We start from the raw sequence: 25,776 nt of genomic DNA on the forward strand, positions 1-25,776 counted from the left end.
GAGAGAGAGATGCTATGGCAACTAGAGGTCAGAGGCCAATGCCAAGGAAAGCGCCATGGAGACCCCATTATGCTTGTGGTCTACAGTGCCAGCAGCACCAAGGCAGAGGAACTCTACTAAGGGAAAATTCTTAACAGGCCAATTGAGGTTGAGAAGGTCTTTTGGAAGCCAACATGGCAGGTAAGACCTATCTATAATCCTAGGACTCAGAGGCCAGCCTGAGGGGTTCTGGTGAGATCTTGCATCAGGAAGGTTTGGAATAGCTGCCAGTAATACACACGATGTTGCATTTACACAAGCTTTACATGGGCACAGGGCATAGACGTCAGAAAGAAGTATCACTATAAAAACTATTAAAACTATTTTACATGGAGCAATGTGTACTCATGTTACTTTGTATTTTCTAATTCTATCAAGAACACTGGTTATTTTCAAGTTCAATCAAGAACAAGTGCTATGTCACTGCTCTCCTGACAATATCATAAAGGAAGTTTGCTAAAGTTAGTACATGTCTGTGGTCGAGATAAAACAGAAGCTCACTGGGGTGGCTGGCCAGGGTTGCCAAAGAGGATGTGTGTAGTACACGGACCAAGTTTACACTCTGACAGCTGTTCTTGGCCACCTCACCTCTCCACGGCCTGTTGGTGAGAGCAAGTGGACTTCATGAACCAACTGTATTTCAGTTCACCATTCTGCTAGTACCCGGAATACAACTCTGTATTAGGGTAGTTCTTAAGACATGCTAGACAACTGCAGAATGTGCATATATTGTTCTTTTGAATGTACTTTTAGATATCAATTGTGGGAAATGTGATTTGGACAAATGACGCTTATCAATTTACTTCCCACAGAATTCCACAAATTGTCTTAACATAAAAGAATTACTGATTAATGGTAACAGCCTATTTTATTCCATTACTACTCCCATCTTTCTTTGTTTTGAGAGCCTTTCAAATACATAAAATGTGGCCAACAGGATAACCCAAGGCAACAACTAACATCAGGCAGGAAAAGTGCAAAGAGAGGTCATTTTTCATCTGTGCATACTTGCTGTCCAAGAGCTAAGCTTCACCTTTATGACAAAAGTGTGTGTGTGTGTGTGTGTGTGTGTGTGTGTGTGTGTGTGTGTGTGTGCGTGTGTGTGTATGTATGCATGCACACATATCTACTAATACCTCGGCCATTTAAAACTTTCAGGAGGAAGTGAGGTGGCAGTAAAAATCAAACAAGCAACTTTAAGGACTTGCAGCTATACACTTACAATGCTCTGATAATTAGGACAGTATAAGACTGAAAAAAAATTGGGACTTAGACTAAAATCCCAGTAAGAATGTAAGGAATTTTCACTTGCTGCTAGTCTGTGAAAATGCACCTCTTTCATAACTTCAAGACTGCTAATTTATTAAACTATCTGAGGGGAATAATCAGGGTAGCTCCCTATAAATACAAGGCCCACTGACTCTATATTAATTCTTGGTGAAAAAGCATTTCAGTAAATTAAAAAATATTCACTTTTAAAGCCAGGCACAGTGCAGAAGTCTAAACCACAGAACGCGGGAACTACAGGCAGGAAGATCAGGAGTTTAAGGCTATCCTTTGCTACATCAGAAGCTTAAGACCAGCTTGGGCAATATATATTAGATTCGGTTTCAAAATAAAATAAATAAAATGTGCCGCCTGTATTCTACCAGATATTTTGTTTCTCAAAAACAAAAATGCTCCTGTGCCCCAGTAACAAAGTATGCAACCCAGGACTCAGGACCCTCCACACTCTCCCCAGAACTGTCACCTGGACGTCCACCTTGGCTAGACACTAGTTTCTCCCTTCTTTACCCACCAGCAACTGGATTCTTACCTGCCAGTGGGTTGGGCATGGATGGCCACGACTTCCTAAGCATTCCTTTGGCTAAGGTCACACAAGGCTCCGGTAACTTGACAGTAGCACAGCCTTTGGCCTACTTTCTATTAGTATTTGTGGTTTAGTTCCCTGGGTCTAGAAACCGCCTTTATCGTGGCAAATAAAGTGTTTATCCCCTGGTGGCAGCTGGTAAAGAACAGGATTAAACTGTCTACTGTCCACCCCGGTATATCCACTCCAGCCCCCACCTCCACTTCACTCAGCACCACGCTGGCGTTCCAGCTGATGAGCCCAAGGTCAACAAGACCCTGACTCCAAAGTCGGGCACAGGGATTGAGGAAGATACCAGATGTCCATCTCTGGCCTCCAGAAGCACAGATGCCCACAGAAGTGCCTGCATACCCTTCGGCATACACAAATAAACATTTAAAAAGAAGATGATGATGGTACCACCATGTTTTTAACATATCTTAGTGTTTTAGCCATCTTTAAATCTTTTCCCCCTGTATATTTGTTAGCGTATGAGTTGTTTTATGTGGACATATATTTGTGCGTCATGTGAATGCAGTGCCCGAGAAGGCCAGAAGAGGGCATTGGGCCCCCTGGGACCAGAGTTACATATAATTGTGAGTCTGGTGGAAGAGCAGCCAGTGCTGAGCCATCTCTCCAGCCCCATCCTTAAGTCGTTTTTTTAAAATGTCAGCATATCAGAAATGTCAGAAAATGAACTTAGAGAACTCTTAGATTAAAAGTAAATGCTAATATTACAATAACAGATGTCAAGAATTATATGCCCCTTTGCTCAAGTTACCTATTTTTACCTTTTCCCGTTCCTGTTCTTTCTGTTGGAGTCTGCAGATGGAGTCGTTAGCTGCTTGCACTGAAATAAAACAGACAGTGGGGTTCAATGGCAGCCTCTGGTCAGAAAGACACCTATTTGGATTCTTTAGATTGCAATAAATATATTAAAAATAGATACTAGCTGCCAGTTAGAGGGGTGGTTTGGAGGAAAAGTATGTTTTGTCAATACACTCAGGGTGATATAGCTGAAAAAAACCGTCATTTTTGAGCTTTGAGTTGTCATCCAAAGGGCATAGAAATACTAAGCCCCCACCAATACCCACCAACAAGTTGGCAACAGGTACCTCAGTATTTCCAAAAAGGGAAAATGCCAGATGAACTTAAAGTCGCGTTCAGATCAATTAAGCCTTTATAGTCTGAGCCCCTCCGCTCCTCCTTTTTTCCGATTTATGGGGCTGTTCTCTCACAGGCAAGGCTTGACAGCGAGACGTCCTCCAGAGCTTTCTGCTCCCTCTTCCCACCTTTCCTGTCTTGTAGCTCACCCCAGATGCTGCTACAACATCCACCTCTCCTCAGCTTAAAAATTCATAAAATCATTTCCATTCATTAAGAACCAAAATTCTAATAAACAGTGAGCACCATAAATTCAAAATGCTCTCAAATCTAAAACTTTCATAGTGCTGGCATGATGGCACCAGTGGAAACCACACCTCATATGGCGGGTCTCAGGAAAGACTCTGGCCATACAATATTACAAAACTGCTCTCAGGCTGATAGGGATCCCCGAGTTCCTCAAATCCCATCCCCAGCTGAACTTTGCTTCTACTCTAACGAAGGCAGTTAGTCTATAGGCTAACTGCCAGCCTTGGCCAGTTGTGACTGGTATTCTGTCTTCTTCCTTGTCCACTGATTCCACACATGCTGCAGAGCCTGCTAACATGCCAGGCTCTGTTCATGCTGTGCACCCCGCCCCAAGCTCCTCAAGCAACCAAACATTTGTTTTGGCCACAACGACCTCCTCACTCTTCTCCAACGCACCAAGCATACTCCTACCACAGGGCTACTGTCCTAGAATATTTTTCCTCTCAATTTTCCTGCAAGTCTCTGTCTGGTGTCATTACTCATTTTACAATTGAGGATGAAAGTGTTCATTCATCAGAAAGCACAGTAAACATGCTTGATAAGATACTACGTTTTATTAATGAGAATTACATAACAGGGCTGGGGAGATGGCTGCACAAATGTGAAGACCTAAGTCTGGTCTAAGTACTGGGCTCCTGTGTCTCCAAGCCCAGTACTGAGGGCAGAGACAGTCGAGTCAAAATGCCAAGACCCAGGTTTAATGAGAGACCTGTAGGACAGTCTGGTCCACAGAGTGAGTTCCAGACCAGTCTTAGCCACAGGAAAGGCCCTGGCTCCAAAGGAAAAACAAGAACAAAAGAGCAGCTCTTCGCACAAGCAGCATCAAGGGATGGTAGGCTGTGCTGCCCTCACACACAGTGTTCCCTCTCTCTCCCTTTCCAATAATGAAAGTGTTTTTAGTTGTGAAACACCTTCAGCAGAAGCTCAGCCCTACAGGGTGCCTTCTCTTACAGCTGCTGAAACTGGAGGCCATCTAATTGTCTGCCTTCCTTCCCCAGCCCAGGCCTGATCAGATCAGGACACAAGTCCACGCCAGGGCAGGGGCTGTGATTTCTTTCAGAAATCTGTGAACCTCCACCTCCTCTCATGTTCAAAAGCTGCATCACCGGTGACTAGTAACAAACTTTGCTAGATCACAGGTGACATCTTAGGACTGAGGATTAGCTTTCCAGTTTTTTTTTTTTCTTAACAAAAACTATGAAAACAAAATGAGAGGTGCTGATTAGATCCGCCTTCCTTCTGTGGCAGTAAGTATGACATCATTGTTCCTAAGTATGGTACTATCATTTCCTGTTTGTCTTTTTTCCTTCCTGGCTCTATGAACAGAACTTAAAAATCTGGTTTTCTGTATTCTTTGTATTTATGGAACACTCTGAGTGCAATTTAAAAGAAAAGTTGTGGACCATGTCACTTTTGCTGTCCCCTGTCACGGCCTTTCCCCCAGATTATATTTGTATCATTCTCCCCTCCCCTTTCCTCCCTCTAAACCTCCCCCACACATCCTTTGTTCTCTTCCAAGTCCATAGCCTCTTTGTCCATTGCTATTACAAGTATCTATCTATCTATCTATCTATCTATCTATCTATCTATCTATCTATCTATCTATCCACACACACACATATTCCTAAATATAATCTACACAATCTGTATAATGTTAGATATATGTATGTTTTCAGGGCTGACAATTTAGTATTGGATAATCAACTGGTGTGCTCTTCTCTGGAAAGGCTGTTTCTCCCACTCTCAGTGTTCCTTAGTTGCCTTTGTTCTTTGTGTACAGTAGAAGTCTTGTGGGCTTTTCCCCATCCACTTTGGCATGTCTACTGGTGTTGTCCATGTTCAGCTCACATTTAGGCAGTCATGCTGATGAGACATTACTGGTGTAGCTTCTACCATTACTAGAAGACAGTCTCATAGCAAACTCCCTGATCCCCTGGTTCTTACAGTCTTTCTGCCCCTTCTTCTTCAATGTTTCCTGAACTTTAGGTTCAGAAGTGTTATGTAGATGTATTCAATGGGACTAGGCTCTACAGATCTGTAATTTGATTGGCTGTGATTTTCTGTGGTAGTCTCCATCTCTATTGTAAGAAATTTCCTTGATGAGGTAGTGAAGACTATAATTACCTGTGGATTGCCACAGACTTTAAAAACTTCCTTCAGATGCATGAGAAGGCTATAATTCTGTTCCTTTATAGAACTGTCTCATGTTTGGAAAGAATATCCAGGTTGAGAACTTGATTCCCTTTGAAGTTATTCACATTCCAGCCACTTAGAGACAAAATAGAAAAGGCCTTTCTTTTTTTTTTATTTCATTTTGTACATGTGTGCAGGCATGTGAGCTCCAACAGGTCAAAGGGCAACTTTGTAGTTGTTTCTCTCAGACTTCTATGTGGGTTCCAAGCATTGAACTCAGTTTGTCAGCAAGTGTCCTTCCCCACGGAGCCATCTCAAGCTCAGAAAAGGCTTTTCTAAACTTAGGAAATCTGCCTTTGTAAAATCTAAATAAAATAACCAGTTGACTACTCTAAACATTCCCTTCCTTAATGGTCAGTGAGAACATGAGAAGGCCTATTTCGTAGAGGTTTCCCCTCATTTCGTATCAATTTCTAGCTACACCCAACAGCAGAAAGCACTCTCTTTGGCTATCTGTGCCAGGAAGCTGTACTAACTTGTGAAAAATAACAGTAACTTACCAAGTGGCCCCACCTGAGATAAGGTCTCAAGTAGCCAAGGTCGCCCCCATTCTCACTATATAGCCAGGGATGACCTTGAATTCCTGATGCTCTTGCCTTAGCCAGCCTCCTGTGTGCTGTGCTACAGGGCTGGCACATTTGCTACACGGGGTAAATGCTTTCAATTTACAAAAGGTTACTGAAGGAGATTAATACCCTTATGGAATTACTATGTCGCACGTAGCTAGCAATGTCTTAATCTGTTTCATATAAAAGGGAAACAAATTTTATCATTATGTCTATGTGTGAGCTTCAACAACATCTCAGACTAGTACTAGAACAGATGATAACTGTGCTCTCAGCCATTGATTTCAAATGGGTAATTAGAGATCAGCAAGAAGGTGCTAAACACTGATTGGGTGATGTACAATGGAGGAAGTCCCTGAGCACATGAATTTCTGTTTTAGTAGGGAGGATGGGGCATTACGCACATAAGTATTTAGCATGGCAGGTAGTGGCAGATGTATAGATTAAAAAGCAAAGTAGAGAGTGTAGCAATGCCAAAAGGAAGGGTATGGGAAATGTTAGGGAGGCCAAGAAAGTTCTTACCATTGATGTCTGAGCAGAGACTTGCAGAAAACCGGAAGGAATGTTCTAGGGGGAGCAGCAAGTGCAAGGCCCTGTGGTGGGAGTGTGCTTGGCATATTAGAGAAAGAGTGAGGAGGTCAGTATGGCCAGAATACAGTAAGGGAAAAAGAAAGTGGCAGGGTATGAAGTCAGAGTAGGGGAACAATGCAGAAGCCTCCAGGCTATTAGAGAATTTCACTTTTACTCTACAGAAGGTGGAGACCAGCCTACAGGGAGGAAAGAGAAGCAAAGATGAGTCATGAAGCTACTTGAAGGACCCATGAGAGGGATGGCAGCGGCTTACACCCCAGTGGGAGCAGCCAGAGTGGTGGGCAGGATGTTCTTTTATACTTCCAAGCTGAGCCAGCCTGAAGGTTGCTGTGGACAGGCTGCACTGAGATGCTCACAGACATCAGAGGGTGGGACAGCTGAGCACAGACTCTGGATTCTTAAGGGCGGGAGGAGGGCTGTAGACCAGGCTGAAAACAAGTAGGACATTGATTAGCATACAGAGAATATTTAAAGCTATGAGATTGGCAATAATGATAAACATGAGGTAAGGGCAGAGCCGGAAGGAAGAAGGGACAGAGGAAGGAGGGGGAACAGTGAAGAGACTACGAGAGATAGGTAGTGGAAGGGAAAGAGGAGGCAGGCAAGAGAGGAAAGAGGAGTAAGAGAGGGAGGTGGGGAACAAGGCTTTCAGCTAGGTGAGTGGTGATGCCAACTCTGAAAGCAGAATGCAGCTGGAAAGAGAAGTCGGGCTCTAGCTACGTTACACAGAGGTGCCTGTTTGAGCCCTTAGTAGACTAGGATACAGGAGTTTGGCATGTAGGTGCATCGTCCGCGTTGAGTGTATCATCACAGAGTGGAATACAAAAGACACCTGAAACTGTGATTATGACCGAGAAGACACAGGGGCACCCCAGTGATGTCAGCCGCAGAGCTCGAGAGATGGCACCACAGTTAAGTGCACTTGCTGTTCTTATAGAACACCTGGGGTCAGTTCCCAGCACCAATAGAATGACTCACAATCACCTGTGACTCCAGTTCCGATGTCCTCTTCTGGCTCTGAAGGTTCTCACACACACATAGTGCACACACATACAAGCTGGTAGTACACATGCACATACACACACTACTCAAATATTTTTAAAAAATTAAAGGCAGCTGTAAATAAGAACTGCTGAAGTAGACTGAGGGAGAGAACTGTGTCGGAAGAAGAAGCCCAAGTGATGACCCAAAAGAAGATGCACAGAGAGTGGCATCCTGAAAGCCTGGGGATGGAGCTCAGCTGGCAGAGTGCTAGTCTAGCACACACAGCCCTGGATCCATCCGTCCACCCACAGCACTGATGATGTACAGGCTGGTAGTTCTAGCATGCAGGAGGTGAAGGCAGGAGGATCACAAGTTCAAGGGCATCCTTAGCTATATAGTGAGTTCAAGGCCAGTCTGGGCTGTATGAAATCCTGAAGAAATGCTTTACAAAGTGGCATCCTGAAGCTAAATTTGAGTATGGGTGTCCAAAGAGCTTGTTTTGCATGGCAGCTCTTCCTGTGATCATGGGAGAAGCCATGGACATTAAACCACTACACATTTTAGTTTCTTCAACAATGAAATAGAGATGATAGATAATAAACACTTTTTTAAAAATCGTATTAGGATAATTGATATTGTGGTACATAACCTGTAATCCCAGAAGTCAGGAAGTAGAGAAGGATCACCATGAGTTCAAACTAGCCTAGGCTACATAGCAAGTTCTAGTAAATACTGAGACTCCAGAATACAACCTAACCAACTCACCTATAAAAATTTAGTTTGAGAAAACAAATTGACAAAAATTTTAGAACTTTAAGATTGCTTTAATTTGTAGAAATAAAACTGGAGGTGAGAAAAGAGCAGAATATGAGACAAGCAAGGCAAGATGCCTATTCTTAAAACCAGCAGGGAAAACAATAGCACCCCTACAGTTTGCCTTGCTATCTAAAGAACACTTTTAGTAAGAGACAAATGTGATGATAAAACACAATGAAACGGAAAATGAGACTACAAAGCTAGAGAAAAACAGTGAGCTCAGCAGCAGCATCAGATGCAATAAATAAAGCACAAAAAGAAAGGGTCCTGGCATGGTGCACCCAGCTCTCAGGAGGCTGGAACAGAAGGATTGCCACAGTTTTGAGGACAATTTGGGCTATATGGAAGAGCCCTGTCTCTAAACTAAAACCAAATAAAATCAAAACAAACAGGAACTGGGTAGTGTAAGCAAGAATAGCTGTCATCTTTCCTGGAGAGGCAAACAGCTAAGACAACACAACATGGAGAAGAACGCGGGTGCACCTTCTAAAGGCTTCACATCGTCACTCTCCCCAGCACAAGCTTCTAGTAACGCCTGCCTGTCCTGCTAAAGCATTTGTCTTCAGTTATTACCTTTGGGTTTAATCTCATTTTTTGTTCTGTTAAAATGTAAATGAACTTTTAAAACTAACTTAAAAATTATGCATCTCATTCCTATCAAATGTCCCCTCGTATACACCCAACTTCTTCCCTCTCTAATCACCCGGCTGTCACTCATCCAGACACTCCTCCATTCTGCTATACATGGCGACAGCTGGAATCAAGTTCACACAGTTAAGAAGCAATCTTATTTATGTAACTACTTACTATAACATATTACATTCTTCCTTTCATTTAAAGCTTTCTTGCTGATTGTACAAGCAGCAGTAAGTACATGCACAGAACGTGAGAACCTGGGCTCAGGCCTCCCTCAAAACCAAGGAGAACGAATTTTTTATCTTCTTCCCTGACCCTTTCTTTCTCTTTCTCTCTCTCTCTCTTTTTAAACAGAGTCTGACTTTTAGGTTAGGCTATGTGCCACAAGCTTGCTTCAAATTTCTAGCAACTCTCCTGCCTCAACCTCCCAAATGCTGAGCTTACAGGTGTGAGCCACCATGCCTGGTTTTCTTTTTGTCTTATTAATAATACCTTTTGCTTTTAAATAATATAAAATCATCATACTTCAGAAGAGGAGATGGGTGAGGGAACATCCCTTAGTGCGGCCACATTTGGCTATATGAGTAGGGAACCTGTAGGCTTCCTGTCCTTATTTGAAAACCTGCTGAAATTCAGAAGCCTATTAAATAATTGATAAGCAGGACACAGACACGTGTGTCTTCAGAATGGGGTGGCTATAATCTTCTTCCCTTAGGGGATGCCTTCTTGTGCCTTTTTGTGCTTTCTGATGAACACAGACAGAGTTTGGCCTGACAGTCTCTGCTTACCCAGCCCTAGGACACTCTGCCCAAATGAGCAAGGTCTGCATCTGTAGGGTCTCAACCATGAATTCCAGGAGATGAAGACGGTTCTAAGGACAGGCACAGAAGTACACACCTCCCACTCTTGATGCTCTACTTAGATGAGAAAATAATCCATGTGGAAGCTTGTTTTAATGATTTTACACAAGTGAAAAGAAGCATGGTAGCAAGGGGGTTAAAACACCAAGCTTTATAAAATAACTCTGCTAGGGATGACAGCTGGACCCAGGATAACTTTTAAAACTATCCAGTTTGCAGGTACAACATTATTTCCATTAGAGTCATGAGACCTAGCAAACTCGGCCTAAGAAAACCCCGATGCTAGAGTCCTTCTGCTGCAGCTTTTCCCGTGGCTAGCGGAGAAGAGCTTCAAGGCCACAACCAAGTTTCTCATATTAACAATATGCCCCAGAGTATTTCAGAGGTCAGATTCCTAATCACTAGGATATAATGCTTCCAGTCAAGGAAACCTACTTTTGGTTCAGATTCTAAATTACTGGTAATACTTTCTGACATCATTAGGAAGGCCCAAGAGCAGAATAACTTCAGTCTAAAGAGAAAACCAGTCACACAACTGCCCATCGTTTCTCAGGATGTCTTATTCAACAGCTTTAGCAATATTCCCCGTAGGAGTTCTTCTCAATTCCCATCTAAGCATTTCAACTGATAGTAACCAGGGGTGGGGGAGGGCTCATCTGGTAAAGTGCATACAAGAATGAAGAACTGGTTGATCTTCAGTGCTCACACAGAGAAGCCAGGCACAGTGGGGCACACCTGTATTCCCAGCACTGGGGAGGCAGACATAGAAGGATCTCTGGGGCTCAATGGCTAATCAGCTAGTGTAGCTTACTCAGAGAGCCCCAGGTCCTAGTGAGAGACTCTCTCTTAAGAAGAAAGGTGGACATCACCTAAGGAATGACACCTGAGTTGACCTCTGGTCTCCATGTACACACATGTGAGAGGAATTCCCCCCCACCCCAGCAAACTACCTAGAATGCTTGTTTGTCAGTTAGGGATGCAGCAGTGTGAACAAGCAGTTAGGGAACAAGCAATGTGAAAAGCCTAATGTCAATTTTTTTTAAAAGTTTTTTTTCTGCTATTTTACATGAAGAAATCAAATGTGATCTTGGGATATTTTCAACTTCATAGTATACATGACCCTCATGAGTCTGCACTGCTAACTGAGGGCTCTTTCCTGTCTCCCTTACAGGCTGGCTTTGTCCCTTCCCTCACAGGCTGGCTTCACCTTGTGCTTCAGTCATCAATCATTATCTCTCCGTGGGCAAGCTACAAGTTCTTAGTGCAGTCATCTAAGGAAATGCCTTCATGTTATTCTGTAAGCCTAATTTTAACATCAGACACCAGCAACAAGTTTCTTTTATGTTAAAGTCTAATGTTAAAAAACTTTAACAAATATTCTTTTGTCTGTTACCACTTCTCTGTTTAATGTTGAAACTGATAAAATATAAACATTTATAAAGGAATTTTGTTTTGTTTTGTTTTTCTGCAAACAACCAAAACCTCTCAAAGTCCATTTGAAAAGGAAATTCATTTCCTGGTCATCATATATTTTCTTGGAGAGAAAATTTTAAATTTTTTAAAAATAAAAAGCATGAATTTTCTCCCATCCTAAAGAGCTCGTCTTGTGAAATGACTGTATATACATCTTCCTTTGGATACTAATGCCAATGACACCGTGACCACACTGGACAACCACTGCCTGTGGCTGGGCTGCCCTCTGGTGAGGGGCCCAGGCAGGAACACTCTCTCCCCTCTCCAACAACACTCAGGAGAATGTGCCTGGGCATGGGGGCATCTGAGATCAGGGCTGCAGGAGCAGCTGGACTTACATTTCTGCAGGGTCTCCTCCAGACCATCCTGCATTGTCTCTTTGCATTTGGGAAGCATGCGCTCATTTGTTTCCTCAATCATATTCTTCAAGTTCTCAAGAACTCGCAATTCGCGAAGACCACGTTTTTCCTATAAGAAAAAGTAAATGAGTAGTACCATAGGTCTCAGCAGTTACCGCCTGCAGTTCCACCCCAGATGAGCTTGCATTCCTAGTACATTATTACTGTGGAACACACATGCTGCCTTTTAATTCTCTGGCAGAAGAGGTGAAAACCTGGAGGCATTTTTATTATGAAAGACTCCGAAAGCTGCAGTAGGGGTAATGTTTTCATAGTAGTATTCAGAAACGGGGGGTGGAGGGGTGGAGGGGTGGAGGGGGTGTTAGAGAAGCAACCAAAGAGCTACATGGCCACACATGTCAGTAGAAAGAGCCCTGCTCTGACTTAAATATTCATTTCACCATTCTTATTGTCATATCGCTTCTGTTATGATTGCCTTTTTTCTCTTCAAAATAGCAGCGGCAGTCAAAGTAATGATATACAGACACTTTACCACGCAGAAAAATGAGCAGTGAAGGCCAGCTGTTCGTAGAAGGCCTGTGTCAGCCTTCAAAGCTGGCAACCTGCCTAGGAAACAGGTCTCTGCACTGGGATGACTCTACCTCTCAGTTGGAAATGAACTTCAGTGAGCCTAAAGAGCTGGTACTGAGAATGTGGCTAGTGCCAGTATCTGCTTCCTCAGGTATGTGTCATCTTGGCTCATGCTCGGCAGGTGTCTGTGCAACCAGCCAGACAACACTGGGCTTCTCCACCCAGCGGCTTTGGATCATTTATGGTTTGCAAGCGCTGCCATGGCTGCTGGAGAGGAGTCGTGCTCTCCTGGAGTGAGGACTTTTGGAAGCTTCTGTCTGGTTTCTCTCAAATCATTTCCCAGGCATCTCCCTTCTGCTGTGACAGCACAGCCTCACATACAGACCCATGCCAGGGCCTGTGAGCCTCAATCAATCACCGAACCTGGGTGGTCTCAGCAACCCACTGGGGAAAGTTTAACCACCTTTTCCATCTGACTTGAGTGTGGGCTAGACTGAGTGACGTGCTTCCAAAGATTAGCACCGGGAAACGAAGCACTTCACTCCACAGTGGAGGAAGCTGCAAAAGCTCCCTTGACCAAGCAAGGCAGGTTCATGCACAATGAAAGCCATCTAATGGCAGCAGCAGGATGTAATGACATGCAGGCTTTTCTTTGCTGAAGCCCATAAGCCCAGTCTAATCATGAAAGAGAGAGAGAGAGAGAGAGAGAGAGAGAGAGAGAGAGAGAGAGAGAGAGAGAGAATCCCAGGTGGGGAGGCATGCTACAGAACCCTGGCCAGTACTTTAGACCCGTGGTGGTCAGGGAAGAAAATGGAAGATCGAGCAACTGTCACAAAGTAAAGAAGACAATGAACTCTGGATTTTATTAATAGCAATTTGTCAGTGTTGTTTCTTAGTTTTTACAAATGTGGTAAAATAAGACACTGGGAATGAGAAAATGGCCTAGGGATACATGAGAACACTGTAGTATCTCTGAAAATGTTCTGTAGATCTAAAATTAATATAAAACAAAATGTTAACTAAAAAGGAAGGTTGCTAAGCTTGATTGTAAGAAAATAACAAATTAGTTACATTGCTGAGGCTTTTGTTGGGTTCTGAGAGAGCTTGTGCAAGAGCTGTGGCTAGTTTCTTCTATTTTACACATTGCTCTATAACAAAAAACTTACAGCTCATACAGAAGTTGAGAAAGAAGTACACAATGCCCCTCACCATCGCCAAGCCCTAGCAATGCTCAACTCAGACTGACTCATTTCCTCTCTAAAGCTCCACACACCACACCTCCCCCAGGGCACTGGGAAGCATACTCTAGACAGTATACCATTTTACTGTAAACATTTCAACATGTGCCCTTCCTTAGAATAAAAGATACAGAGTTAGAGAGATGGCTAAGAGCACTGACTGCTCTTCCAGAGGGACCGAGGTTCAGTTTTTACCAATCACAATGTTCACAACCATCTGTAATTCCGGTTCCAGGGGATGCAACATCCACTTCTGATCTCTGTGGGTACCCATCATGCACATGGTGCACATACATAAATGTAGGTGCACACAAATGAAAATAATCTTAAAAGTTAAAAATAACAATACAATAAAAGTCTCTCTCACACACAGGTAGCAACTCTTTAATATCACAAAATAGTGGTGTGTTCACAGTCCCTGGTCTATAAATGCTCCTTTCACCCAAGCTTACTTGAACCAAAATATAAGTAAGAGTCATGCTGCAGATGGTTAATATGTTTTCAATCTACAGCTTTCTCCTCTATCACATTTTCCTTGGCATTTACTAGAAACAGAGTCATCTGTTCTGCAGTTTCCCACAGACTGTTCTAATGAATGACTCTCCATGGTGTAATTTAGCATTCTCTGCTGTCTGCTCCCTTTCCTGTACGTCAGCAGTTAGAAGTACGTGTGTAATCAGATTCAGGGGTTGTCTGGTCATTTGCATGAAGTTTTCAAAGGCAGATGTCCACTCTTGCAACTTCCTATCCTTACTTGCCAATTTAAAAAGTAACAAGTTGGACTGGGCATGGCAGCACATGCCTGTGACCACGGCACTTGGGAGGCAGAGGCAGGAGGATTCTGTTCAAAGACATCCTCAGCTGCAGTTCTAGGCCAGCCTGGGCTCAGAGAGACACTATCTCAGGGGACCTGGGAGCAGCAGCAGCAGTAAGTCATTTTCCTGTCATTTAAGGACAATCAGAAGGAGACTGTGTTTACACGCATCCCAAAGGTTTAACCCACAGCGTCTCAGTCATCACACACTCTGTTGGTACCCGGGCTTTTCAAACTTGAGGAGTACAGCGCTCTAGCTTTGTTCCAGCCAGCTGTGGTGGCTTCAGTGGGCTTTGGCTTTCTTGATCGGGCTCATTGCTTTGATACGAGCTCATATCCTCATTCAACCGGTACTTCTCTTTAAGACTGCAGGCATTAAGAGACAAAATTGGGAGGGGGAAGGCGGCTTACAGCCATGGGGGTGGGCTACCATGTCTAACACACAGGGGACAAGTTTGCTTTTTGAGACAGGGTCTACCTCTGTAGCCCAGGCTAGCCTGGAACGCAGTATGTATTACAGGTTGGACCTGAACTCTGGATTCTCCCAAGTTCTGGGTTTACAGCTATGAGCTACCATGAATGACTGGCCTAGGAAATCACCCAATTTTTTTTATAAAGAAAAGTTACATCTTGAGGTCATACTGACCAAATTCAAATCACTTTCATATATTCTGTTTCTTTCCAGTTTCTAAAATACCAGCATACTCAGTTCCCTTTTCTTGGACTTAAATTAAAATACCAACATGATTACTAAAGACTAAGATGTTCTTAAAAGGATTTTTTTTCTGAATGTGTATTATTCTATAAATGTACAGTCAAATCACTGTTTGTCTAAGATAAGGCCTTACTATGTAGCCCAGGTTGACCTTGGACCTCATAATCTTCCTGCTTCTGCTTCCTGAGTGTGGGGACTACAGACATGCATCTCTACAGCTGCCAAATCACTGTGCTGAGTGTTACCTGTAAGAATGTCCGAGTAACACTGTCACCACTCAGAACTACACAGGAGCTTCTTTATATGTAACTTGGCTTTAGGGACTGATCTTTGACAGTCAGTATTTTAAAATATACAAAATATTTACACGGCTTCAAAATTATATGTACCCGTGTTTATACTTTCATGTTAGATAGTTAATGTATCTAACCATTGGTTTAAGTATAAGGATACATATAACTGGATGCACAGGTATGTCTAGACAGTGTCTACACACACACACACACACACACACACACACACACACACACAAGTATATACACAGGTTTTAAATTCATTTTAAAACAGAATGGGACACAGAGATGTTTCTTTTCTCACTCGTGAGTAGGACCCAGCGCAGGGCTAGAGAAGCCTCAGTGGTTAAGACCACTTGCTGCTCTTCCAAGAGCATCCATTCAATTGCCAGCACCCACATTGGGTCGCTCAACCCCTGTAATTCCAGATACAGGGCACTGGATGCTCTCTTCTGGCCTCTGCAGGAACTGTACTCATTTGTCCAAACACACACACACACATAATTAAATAAAATATTTACCAAGATTCAAAAGCACACATGTAATATATATCTTTCTCTACGTCTACTTGTTCCCCTTTGTTGTACTTTCTGAATGACTCAGACACTTTCAAATTATGTTGGGGTTAACTCCTGTTAAACCCACAGAAGACTGAAAATCTAAGTAAAAGTGTATATAATCCCTCTAACTCATCAAACATCCTATCTTAACAACACAAAGCACTGCAGTTTAGGTTGTTTCCTCAAACAATCTTGCAGTTGATCACAAGCTATTGCTTCCTCTGCTACCCACAGCCAAGAGAGAACTGGACCTCAGATCATGGGACAGAAAAGATTCAATTCAAAATATTCCTAAGATGGTTAGTACTGAATGTGCACCACTTCCACAGCTTTTCAAAAGCAAACAACCTTAAGTTGGAAACTATGTATTTTTAAAATGTATGTATAGCTGCAAGTATACACACATGTGTGCCTAGCTCTAGAGGACAGAAGAATGAATGCATTGGATCCACTGGAGTTAAGGATAAGCTTGTGAGAACCTGATGTGGGAACTGAATTCAGGTCCTGTGAAAGAGCAAAAGGTGCTGTTAACCACTGAGTGACCTCTCCATCCCAAGAAACAATATTTTAAAGTTGGGAATTTGGTTCTCATGGCTGATAAGGCTACTGCTTTTTCTAATACCCCTGTGAAGGACTTCTCCTTATTAGGGCTTATTTGTTTCTTACCCCAAGGCACATTGGTGTTAGTGACAATCTTGTTTGGGGTTTTTTGTTTGTTTGTTTTTTGTTTTTTGTTGTTGTTTGTATTCTTTCCTTTTCCCTCAGGTTGGAATTTGAAATTGTGCCCTCTCATTTTCAGTTATGACTTAAGAGGCAATTGCTGAGAGACGACAGCCTACTTCTCACAGGCCTTCCGCAGCTCCTTCCAAATTCTCATATTGTTGGTCTCTGTCCCAATATAGGCATTATATGTTGTTCTCTCCACATCACTTCGCCCTCTGTTTTGTTTGTTTGAGACAGAATCTTTTGTAGCCCAGGCTTCAAACTCCCTGTGTAGTTGAAGCTACACTTAAACCCTGACTCTCCTGACTCCGCCTCCCCATGCTGAGATCACAGGCCTGCACTACTACGCCCAGCTATATTGCTTAGCATAATTCTACGATTAAATGTGTAAAATGAAATTGTGGAAAGCCAGAGCTACGCAGAGAAACCCTGTCTCTAAAAACAAAACAAAACAAAAAAGGTAATAATTATAGTCAGGTGTGCTGGCACGTGCCTTTAAGTCCAGCAGCTGGGAGGCAGAGACAGGCAGATCTCTAAGTTTGAGGCCAGCCTGGTCTACAAAGAGAATTCCAGGAAAGCAAGGGCTACACAGAAAAACTCCGCCTCTAAAAAACAAAATAATAAAAATTAAAAGGCTCCTGAGGAAATGCTCACGTGAACATCTCGGAGCCCTGCCCAACCTTTCTAGTGCATCTGTCATTTCCTCAGCTAGGGTGCAGATAGCTAGATACAAAGCCCACTGTCATTATACCTTTGTTTTCTAGCATAACACAGACAAACCTGCTAAGAGTTCCCTTTACAAAGGGCCTATTCATTTAGCTTGGGTGCCCAGAGGAGTTTTTCCCCCCCAAAAAAGTCCAAAGCTTTTTTCTTTCTTTTAGAAATGGTCTCCAGCATCAGTTACTTTGAATTAAACTTCCCAGAAAGTAGTTCACACTTCAACATGAGTCCAATAGCAATTTAAAGAGAGTTTTCCTGAATTCGGCTTTGTGTTTTTGGTGACCTTTTCTTGGGACTTCTGCACTCATCATCGGTGTGCATTCCTTCCTTGAGTCCCTCTCCTGTTAACATTACACCTTTCCAATCCACTTTAGGACTACACAGTTTGTCCATTCCTTCCTGGGCTCTTTGCTTAATTCTCACTTCAAAAATAATTTAAAATTTTCATTTTCCCTAGCCAGGATGGTGGAGTACACCTTTAATCCCAGCCCTTAGGAGGCAGAGGAAGGCGACCTTGGAGTTCAAGGCCAGACAGGTCTACAGAGTGGAAAGGTGGAGCTCACCTAAGAAACTCTGTCTTGAAAAAAACAAAACAGAGAGAGAGAGAGAGAGAGAGAGAGAGAGAGAGAGAGAGAGAGAGCAAACAAAAAACAAAATTTCATTTTCCCAGATTCTTTCCCCTTACTTTTTTTACTGTTTCATTTTATCCAATCACTGGGACAGGTTTTCTGATTCCAACTTTACCGTTTTCTACAACTTTCTTTTGTCTCTTAAGCTTGCGTTCAAACAGCTGTGATCTTTACTCCTCCCGCCACTGCCTTGCTTCCATAAGGACAGTAACATGCTCTGCGCCCTCCAAGGAATCCAGCTCTGCTCAAAATAGACGGGACTTGTTTTCCTCTATTGTTGTGAAGGATGAATGGGAACAACTTCTGACTTCAGGCAGAGAACCCTGTGTTCCAGTCTTCAGCTCCTCTAGCTTCTCCACAGTGTGGCCCTGGCCTCCAGGGTACTCACTCTGAGTCTCCCTCCTCACTCTGAGGCGGAGCCTTTGGTTCATCTGCTAGGCTCTGCTCTTCTTCTCCAAATGGCCAATCAAGGTTTCCAAAGAGGCCTGATGGGAATTTTGAGGGGCTTGGAGGGTCTGTAGCATTCAGGGCCTTCCCCATCCCTCTGCCTACTCCACCCCTCACTTCCTCTGGCATTTCTGGTGTCATGCATGCTTTCTTAGGATTTCTATTGCTGAGAAGAGACACTGTGATTCACAGCAACTCTTAAAAAAGAAAACATTTAATTGGGGTGGCTTACAATTTTAGAGGTTTAGTCCATTATAAACTTGACAGGACATGGTGGCATGCAGGCAGACATGGTGCTGGAGAAGGAGCTGAGAGTTTTACATCTTGATCCACAGGAAACAGGAAGTGAATCATGTCCACACTGAACACAGCTTGAGCACAGGAGACCTCAAAGCCTCCCCACCCCGCACGACACACTTCTGCCAACAAGGCCACTCCCACTCCAATAAAGCCACACTTCCTAATAGTGCCACTCCCTTTGGGGGCTATTTTCTTTCAAACCACCACAGAAATTTTTTCCGCTATGGATGACTTGGCCATTTGCTACTCTGGAGCCATTTTGCCTTGGCTTTATTATTGCTGTTGCTTGTATTTGCTGACCAAGTTTTGAGTTTTGCTCATATTCTCACAGACAAGATCTGAGGAAGAATAAACTAAGCGGTTAAAAACCATGCTATTAATGCTGCTGTTTCAGGATGGCATTGAACCTGCGAAGAATCAAGTTGAGGGGAAATACTTCAGTTCTTATATAAATTGACTCCTTTATTATTAGTCAGAGGACTAGTCTCTCAATGCAGAAACAAAGGTAAGAGAGCAGAGCCCTGTAGCTTCAGGCAGGGGGGCAGGCTCTTCCCAGTCTATGGGAAATTTGAGGGTAATAGGATCCCCTTGAGATACAGTCAAACAAATGACTGTCAATCACTCTCTATAGTAAATTGATTGTTGTTAGTTATTTTTCTGTTTTTTTTTTTCTGGGTTGGCTTTCCTTCTCTCCCTTCCTCTCTCCATTGCATTTTTGTTTCTTGAGACAGGGTCTCACAGAATTCAGGCTGGCTGCAAACTTGCTATGAAGCTGCTGCTGATTTTAAAGTCCTGACCCTTTGTCCCAAAGGGCTAGGATTATAGCAGCAACCACCACACCAAGCATTGTTATTATTGCTGCTGTTTTGAGAAATGGTCTCCTGGAGTCCAAGACAGCCTTGAATTTGTTTTGTAGCTGAGAATGGCTTTGAACATATGATCCTTCTGCCGCTGTCTCCTGAGTGCTGAATTATCCAAGTTTTTGCTGTCCTAGGGATCAAGTCCATGCTAAGCAAGCAGTCTAGCAACTGAAGTACAGCCCTAGCTCTATCAAGGGAATTAGTAGTCACACTTTTCAGCCCACTAATGACAAGGATATGCCTAAATAATGACAAGGTCTGTGGAAGTGGCTTGCCTTTTATACAGGTCTTGTAGATAGTCTCTTTGCTGAGCCCTCATATCTGAAAGGTGCTTGCTTTTAAACTGATGTATTTGATGTGGACCACTATCAGCAGCAATCACAAAAGGAAAAAGCTATAGTAATGTGTGCTCTCAATGTTGCATCTTATTTCCAGGGTAAAAACTCTTGGAATAATGCCTAGCACCAATAAAATGACATGTAACCTTCCATAAAACTACATACATTAATTCCTTAATTCCCTGAGTTGATTAATAACAAGTGCTTATATAGCATGCTTAAGACAATGCCTAGCAATAGTAACTACAGTGTTTATACCAGAGATGTAACTTGATGGCCCTAGAGGAACAAGGCCGACAACTGTAAATTAACTCCTCCCTTCACTCACAACACTAGCGGGCCCCACACGGTCAAGACTGAGACATTATGAAGTTCTAGTTGATGCTGTCTTTAAGGAGATTAAAGTTGACCAGTTTATTTCACATTTGAATTTATTTATTCATTTTTGAATAAATTTATTTACTTATTCATTCCATGCTGGCCTTGAACTCATAACAATCATCCTGTCTTTCCTCCAAGTTCTGGGATTACGAAGCATACCACCATGGCCACTATCCCATATCAAAACCCATCAACATGATTCCTTTCAACTCCTGTATTATAGCATTTCTGTTGCACTTTGAGGGCCTCTTCATTTTCCAATTCTTTGCCCGCCCTTAACATCTATTTTTCTTTCTCTGCTCCGGTGTCACCCTGCTGTGGCGCTCTCCTGCCAAGCGCACTGTCCCTGGAGTCCTGTCCTCTCTCAGGGACTCTGCTTGTCTATAACTGCAGCAGGGCAGCTCTGGACCTCCAGGAATTCCTTCTTGTAAACACTGAGTTTGCAGCCGGACGCTTCCTGGCTGTAAGGATTGTTTCTCACTCAGTTTCACTGGGCTGAAGAAACGTGTGCATCACTGTGCCATGCCGCCAACACTCGAACTGTGTCTGAGGTAGTTACATGACCCTGACAGGGGCTGACTGCCGCTTCCTGCCTGCCTTTTTTTTTTCTTTTTTTTTTTTTCCACACAACGTGCAGATACAATGACTCAGGATCCAAAGCCACTTTTAAGTGTAAGGGCAATGTGCCAAGGAGACAGAGGCTGGACAAAGCTGACATCATAGAGCCACCATGCCAGCCCTGGAGTTTCCAAATCTGTCTCAGAACTATGTAAGAAAAATAAGCCCTTGTTGAGGCCTGTTTTCCATGTATCTGTCCTAGTAACTAAATACATTCCTATTGATGTGATTAAGTACTTACTAACGCACTGAGGTGGAGAGTATGCCAAGCCCTTTCTAGTAATATGCATAGGATTATCCGCCCTGCAAGACCCTCCTGAAACTCTTTCTCTAACATCTCTCTCTCTTCTCTATGAGAAAGGCCATGATGTTTCAGCTACAGCTAGCAACACAGTGACTTCGAGGGCAATGCCTCTCCCCAGGAAACCGCCACACTGCACCTCACTGCAGGGCTGGAGTGGGAGTGCACCCTAACACAGGCTGCTCGCCTTCCCAAGCTCTGCCCATCGTGTTCACTGGAATTCAGGGGGAAGCTATAATGTCAGGAGAAAGGCTGTCAACTGTTCTTACACACAAAAGAATAGAGCTTGTCAAAGTCTACCAGTACTTGAGCAACTTTGAGAAACGCTGCCACCATGTGGCACTTATTCCCTCTTTTGCAGAGAAAATTTACTATGCAAAGATGTCTCTCTCCTCACTAGAGATGGCACCCTGGGAGACGACAGCTGCTTCTCAGCATGCTGATTACCGTCTGTGTGTACAGCCTATAAGTGGCTGGACTCTCAAGTCTCTGGAATGTTTGCAGCCTTCTTTTTTTTTTTTAGATTTATTTTTATTTCATATGTATAAATGTTTGCCTGTATGTTCTTAGTATGTGCATCACATGTGTGCCTGATACTCACAGAGACCAGGAAAGAGTACTTGGGTCCCCTAGAACGAGAGTTAGAGACAGCTGTGAGTCACCATGTGGGTGCTGGACCTGAACCTGGGTCCTCTGCAAGAGCAGCTAGAGCTTTCAACAGCTAAGCCATCCCCCATCCCCCATCCCCCAGCCTTTTCCTTCTAATGCGGAACAGCAGACCCAGAGAGGAGCAGATCCTAATCCTGACACGCCAGAGCATCTGGGCTACACACAGCCCTTGGAAGGAACAACATGGGCCATCGTGGGAAAGGAATAGACGGGGTTTGACAAAAAGAGCAAACCAAACAAGGCCAAGACTCCGTTCCTGGGTCCTTTAAATAACATTAAGCGAGAAGTTCCTCAAAACAGGACTTATTTCCTGGAGGGTGGGTCACCATGTGTCTGTGTCTGTTTATCATACAATTTTATTTCCTGACATGTGACTTACACAAATGCTCAACATATTTTGTTTAACTCTCTCTATATGGTTACATCTATCATGACCAATATGAAAAACTTACTAGAATTTTCCTTTTTCAAAATATTTTACATTTTCTTTTTTTAAGTGTATGTGTGTGTGTGTTCATATGTGTGCACACAAACATGTAGAAGACAGAGAACAACTTACAGGAAGCACTTCTCTCTTTTACCATGTGGGTTCTGGGGTTTAAACTCAAGTTCTTAGGTTTGGCAGCAGGTGACTTGACCTGTAGAGCCCTCTTACCAGGTCCTGGTAAACATGTTTTTAAGAGAACACTGATACAAGTCGGTTGTGGTGGCACATGCCTTTAAACTCAGCATTCATGAGCAGAGGCAAGAGGATCCCCATGTGTTCCAGGCCAGAGTGACCTATGTAGTGGGTTGTACAGACAGTCCTCAAAAAACAAAACAAAACAAAACAAAAACAACACAAAAACAGGAGAGGGGAGACGATGGGGAGAACAGAAGAAGAGGCAGTGGGAGAGGGGGATGGAGAAAAGGTGGGGAGAATCTGCTTATACCACTGGTCTAGATGATCCCTATTTATCTAGAGTTACTAACAACTGAACCCAGGGGCTGGGTGATGGCTCAGTTGTTAAGAGCCCTCATTGCTACTGCAAAGAACTCAGGTTCTTGACTCAGCACCATATGGCTGTTCACGACCATCCCTAACTCCAGTTCTAGGGGACCTGGCACCCTCTTCTGACCTCTGCAGCACTAGGCATGCACAAGGAGCATATACATACACATACATATACATCCATGAAGGCAAATGTTCATATACATAAAAATAGAATAAATAATCTAAAATAAAGAAACTAAAACTGAACCCAGTACTCACTTTAGCACCATTACACTGGTGTCAGAATGATACAGAGAGGATTAGCATGACCCCTATGCAGGATGATATACAAATTTGTGAAGTCTTACAAGTTTCTCAATCCAGGCTGAAGTAAAACAAAAACAAACAAACAAAACAAAAAAACCCTGCTGAACTCAAATTAAATTACTGTAAAATGTAAAAAAAAATTCAAAATGTAAAAAAAACCCTGAATTATAAAATTACATTTTTATTTGCTGTACTTGCTATTCTCTTTCAACAACAGAAACATTTTTATTAACACCCACAGTATAAAGATTTTAAAATGAAGTGTCATTTAACCTTCATAAAAACTGACATTCTGAAGTATATATGACTGTTGTCATTTTATTGATGACACAACTGAGCCTTGCCAAGGAAACAATCATAGCTAACAAGAGGGGATCCAGGGCTGGAAGTCAGGTACAAATGGCAGAGCGCCATGTTCTTCCTACCCATCTACAACGCCTTGAGAGGTTTAATACTCTCCTCTTAGACAGATGTCCATTGTCCCTTAACACTATCTTACATTCCAGCCAAAAAGGGTGTTGACGTTATAGGAAGCCATTTGGAATACAGAGTAATAAAAAACATACAAGTAAAATTTTTTTTTCAGAACTCAGCTTCATTTGTATAATCCTTTCATAGAAAACATCTACATTACTTCAAGAATAGCTACATAAGCGTATCAGCAGGCACTTACGGTTAGGGACAGCTCAGTCATTAGTTAACTAGTTCACTGCCCCATTCCTGGGCTTAATCTTTATGAAGTAGGAAGCTGGCTTAAAGAAGCCATCTTAATTTCAAAATTCTACAATCATTTTAATAAATTATGTCCTTGGAGTATTTTTATAAATATTGTCTAAATAACAAAACTAACAAAAAGGATGACTTCTGAGAAAGAAAGGGCAGTGATGGGATGTCATAAACCCAAGTGTTAAGATTGTTACCTCTGCCAACACTGTTCAATTTGTTTTGAATACAAAAGAGAACTTGATAGGTCTGAAGTCAACCTTCTAGTGATGAAGGCCAGCAGGATGCAAGAATAGAACACAACCAGGTTGGCCAGCAGAATTGTAAATGGCCTCCAAAGTCTGCATCCCTGGTGTACACACATCTACCGGTTAATTCAACCCTAACTATGCTACTGTGAAGTGTTGTGGGATATATGATCACACTGTGAACCTCAAATTTGTGTTTGCATTAATTCAATAAAATCAACTTTTGGTCAGGCAGAGCCAGCGACTAGCTGACAGAAAGTAATCACAGAGAGTCAGAGGGAGTCCAAAAAAACCGGAGAGACACAAGAAATAGGAGGAAGGGACTTTGATATGGTAGTCCTTTTTGGCTTAGCACACCAGAAGAGACACTTTCTGAGATGCTGGCAAAGAGAGATGGAAGGTCAGCTATTTATTTGCTCCTCAGCCTCTCTAAGCTAGCAGGTTTTCACCCAAGCCTGTGTCTCCCAAGTCTTTATTGGTAAATAGAACGATAGAGATTTATTTAAAAGTACATTTGGTGACAGCGGCAGGAGGCCGAGCCAAGGAGAAGTAGAAGCCTCTCCAGCGGCTTCCTGAGAAGCAGGCTAGTAACCACGGAACTAAAGTTACTGGCTCAAACAGCAGTAGATTCAGGAACAGCCACTGTGCTGGCAGGAAAGCAACAGTGAAGGATTGAGGCTTTAGACCTAAATACTATGGATGCACTGATGTCTTCAAGCAGGTGACTGGTGTTGTGGTTATCTGTGGAGGTCCTGACTTGTAAAGTGAGTCCTGAGAAGAGAGGGGGCTTTTCTTGCCAGAGAGATTCAGGTGAAGGAGACTCTCTAATCCAGCTCTGAAGACAGAAGAAGCTACGTGACAGGGTCTACAGTTATTTCCTGGGAGCTGAAAACAGCCTGCAGAGAACTCAACAGTGCTATCACTGTGTGGCTTTGGAAGAGGGCCCTGATCCACAGAGGAGAATGCAGCATGGCCCACACTCTGCATTTGGCTTTCTGAGACGTGGAGCTGAGGTCTTGGCCGCCCCATGTGTACACTTCTGACATAAAGCACTCGAGTACATGGACCTTGTTTTGTGCTGCTGAGTGTGTGGTAATTTGCTGCCTGGCATTGGGAAGTGGGTGCTGCACAGACTATCCCAGTGAACAACAGGACAGAATGCTTCAGCGGCTGCTTTGCAGCAGAGGGCAGTGGTGGAAACTCAACCTGGAATCGAAATAGAAGAGTGAAGCACTCAAAAAATAGAGGGAAGGGAGACTTTAGGAAGATAAAAATTCAGATATGAGGATAGCGGAGACATGTCAGAGAAAACGGAGGAGAGTGCGGCTGCAGTGCCGTGGGTACGGAGCTACAGGTCTGTGGCCATCCGGGATTCCGAAGTGTGGCTGTGGCCAAGGAGATGGACTTATGCAAGTGGGTAGTGATGCTGTGTGGGCAGGGATCTAGTGAGGGCGGCAAGGGTGGTATGAGCTAGCGAGTGTGTGAAAGATGGTTTGGCACAGGGTGATCAGGTAGAGTCTGCTGCCTACAGGGAGGTGATGGAGGGCTGC

The 25,776-nt window shown here is 43.2% G+C and overlaps 1 protein-coding gene and 1 non-coding gene across 3 annotated transcripts in view; one reads left to right on the forward strand and one right to left on the reverse strand.

The window, feature by feature from the left end:
* Bloc1s5 (biogenesis of lysosomal organelles complex 1 subunit 5) overlaps window positions 1-25,776 on the reverse strand; it is a 62,241-nt gene that overhangs the window by 26,621 nt on the left and 9,844 nt on the right. The window contains exons 3-4 of one of the 2 annotated variants that reach the window (XM_085699405.2): window positions 11,759-11,888; window positions 2,670-2,738 (exon numbers count right to left, since the gene is read on the reverse strand). In XM_085699405.2, coding sequence (XP_085555531.2) covers window positions 2,670-2,738; window positions 11,759-11,888 — 199 coding nt within the window. The remainder of the gene's footprint in view (window positions 1-2,669; window positions 2,739-11,758; window positions 11,889-25,776) is intronic. The other variant, XM_048422681.3, reaches the window with a different exon arrangement.
* LOC125398111 (U6 spliceosomal RNA) lies at window positions 23,200-23,304 on the forward strand. Its single transcript, XR_015005272.1, has one exon. It is a non-coding gene; the product is annotated as a U6 spliceosomal RNA (small nuclear RNA).

The sequence above is a fragment of the Myodes glareolus genome, chromosome 14 (assembly GCF_982192425.1).
Source record: "Myodes glareolus chromosome 14, mMyoGla1.1, whole genome shotgun sequence".
NCBI classification, from domain to species: Eukaryota; Metazoa; Chordata; class Mammalia; order Rodentia; family Cricetidae; genus Myodes; species Myodes glareolus.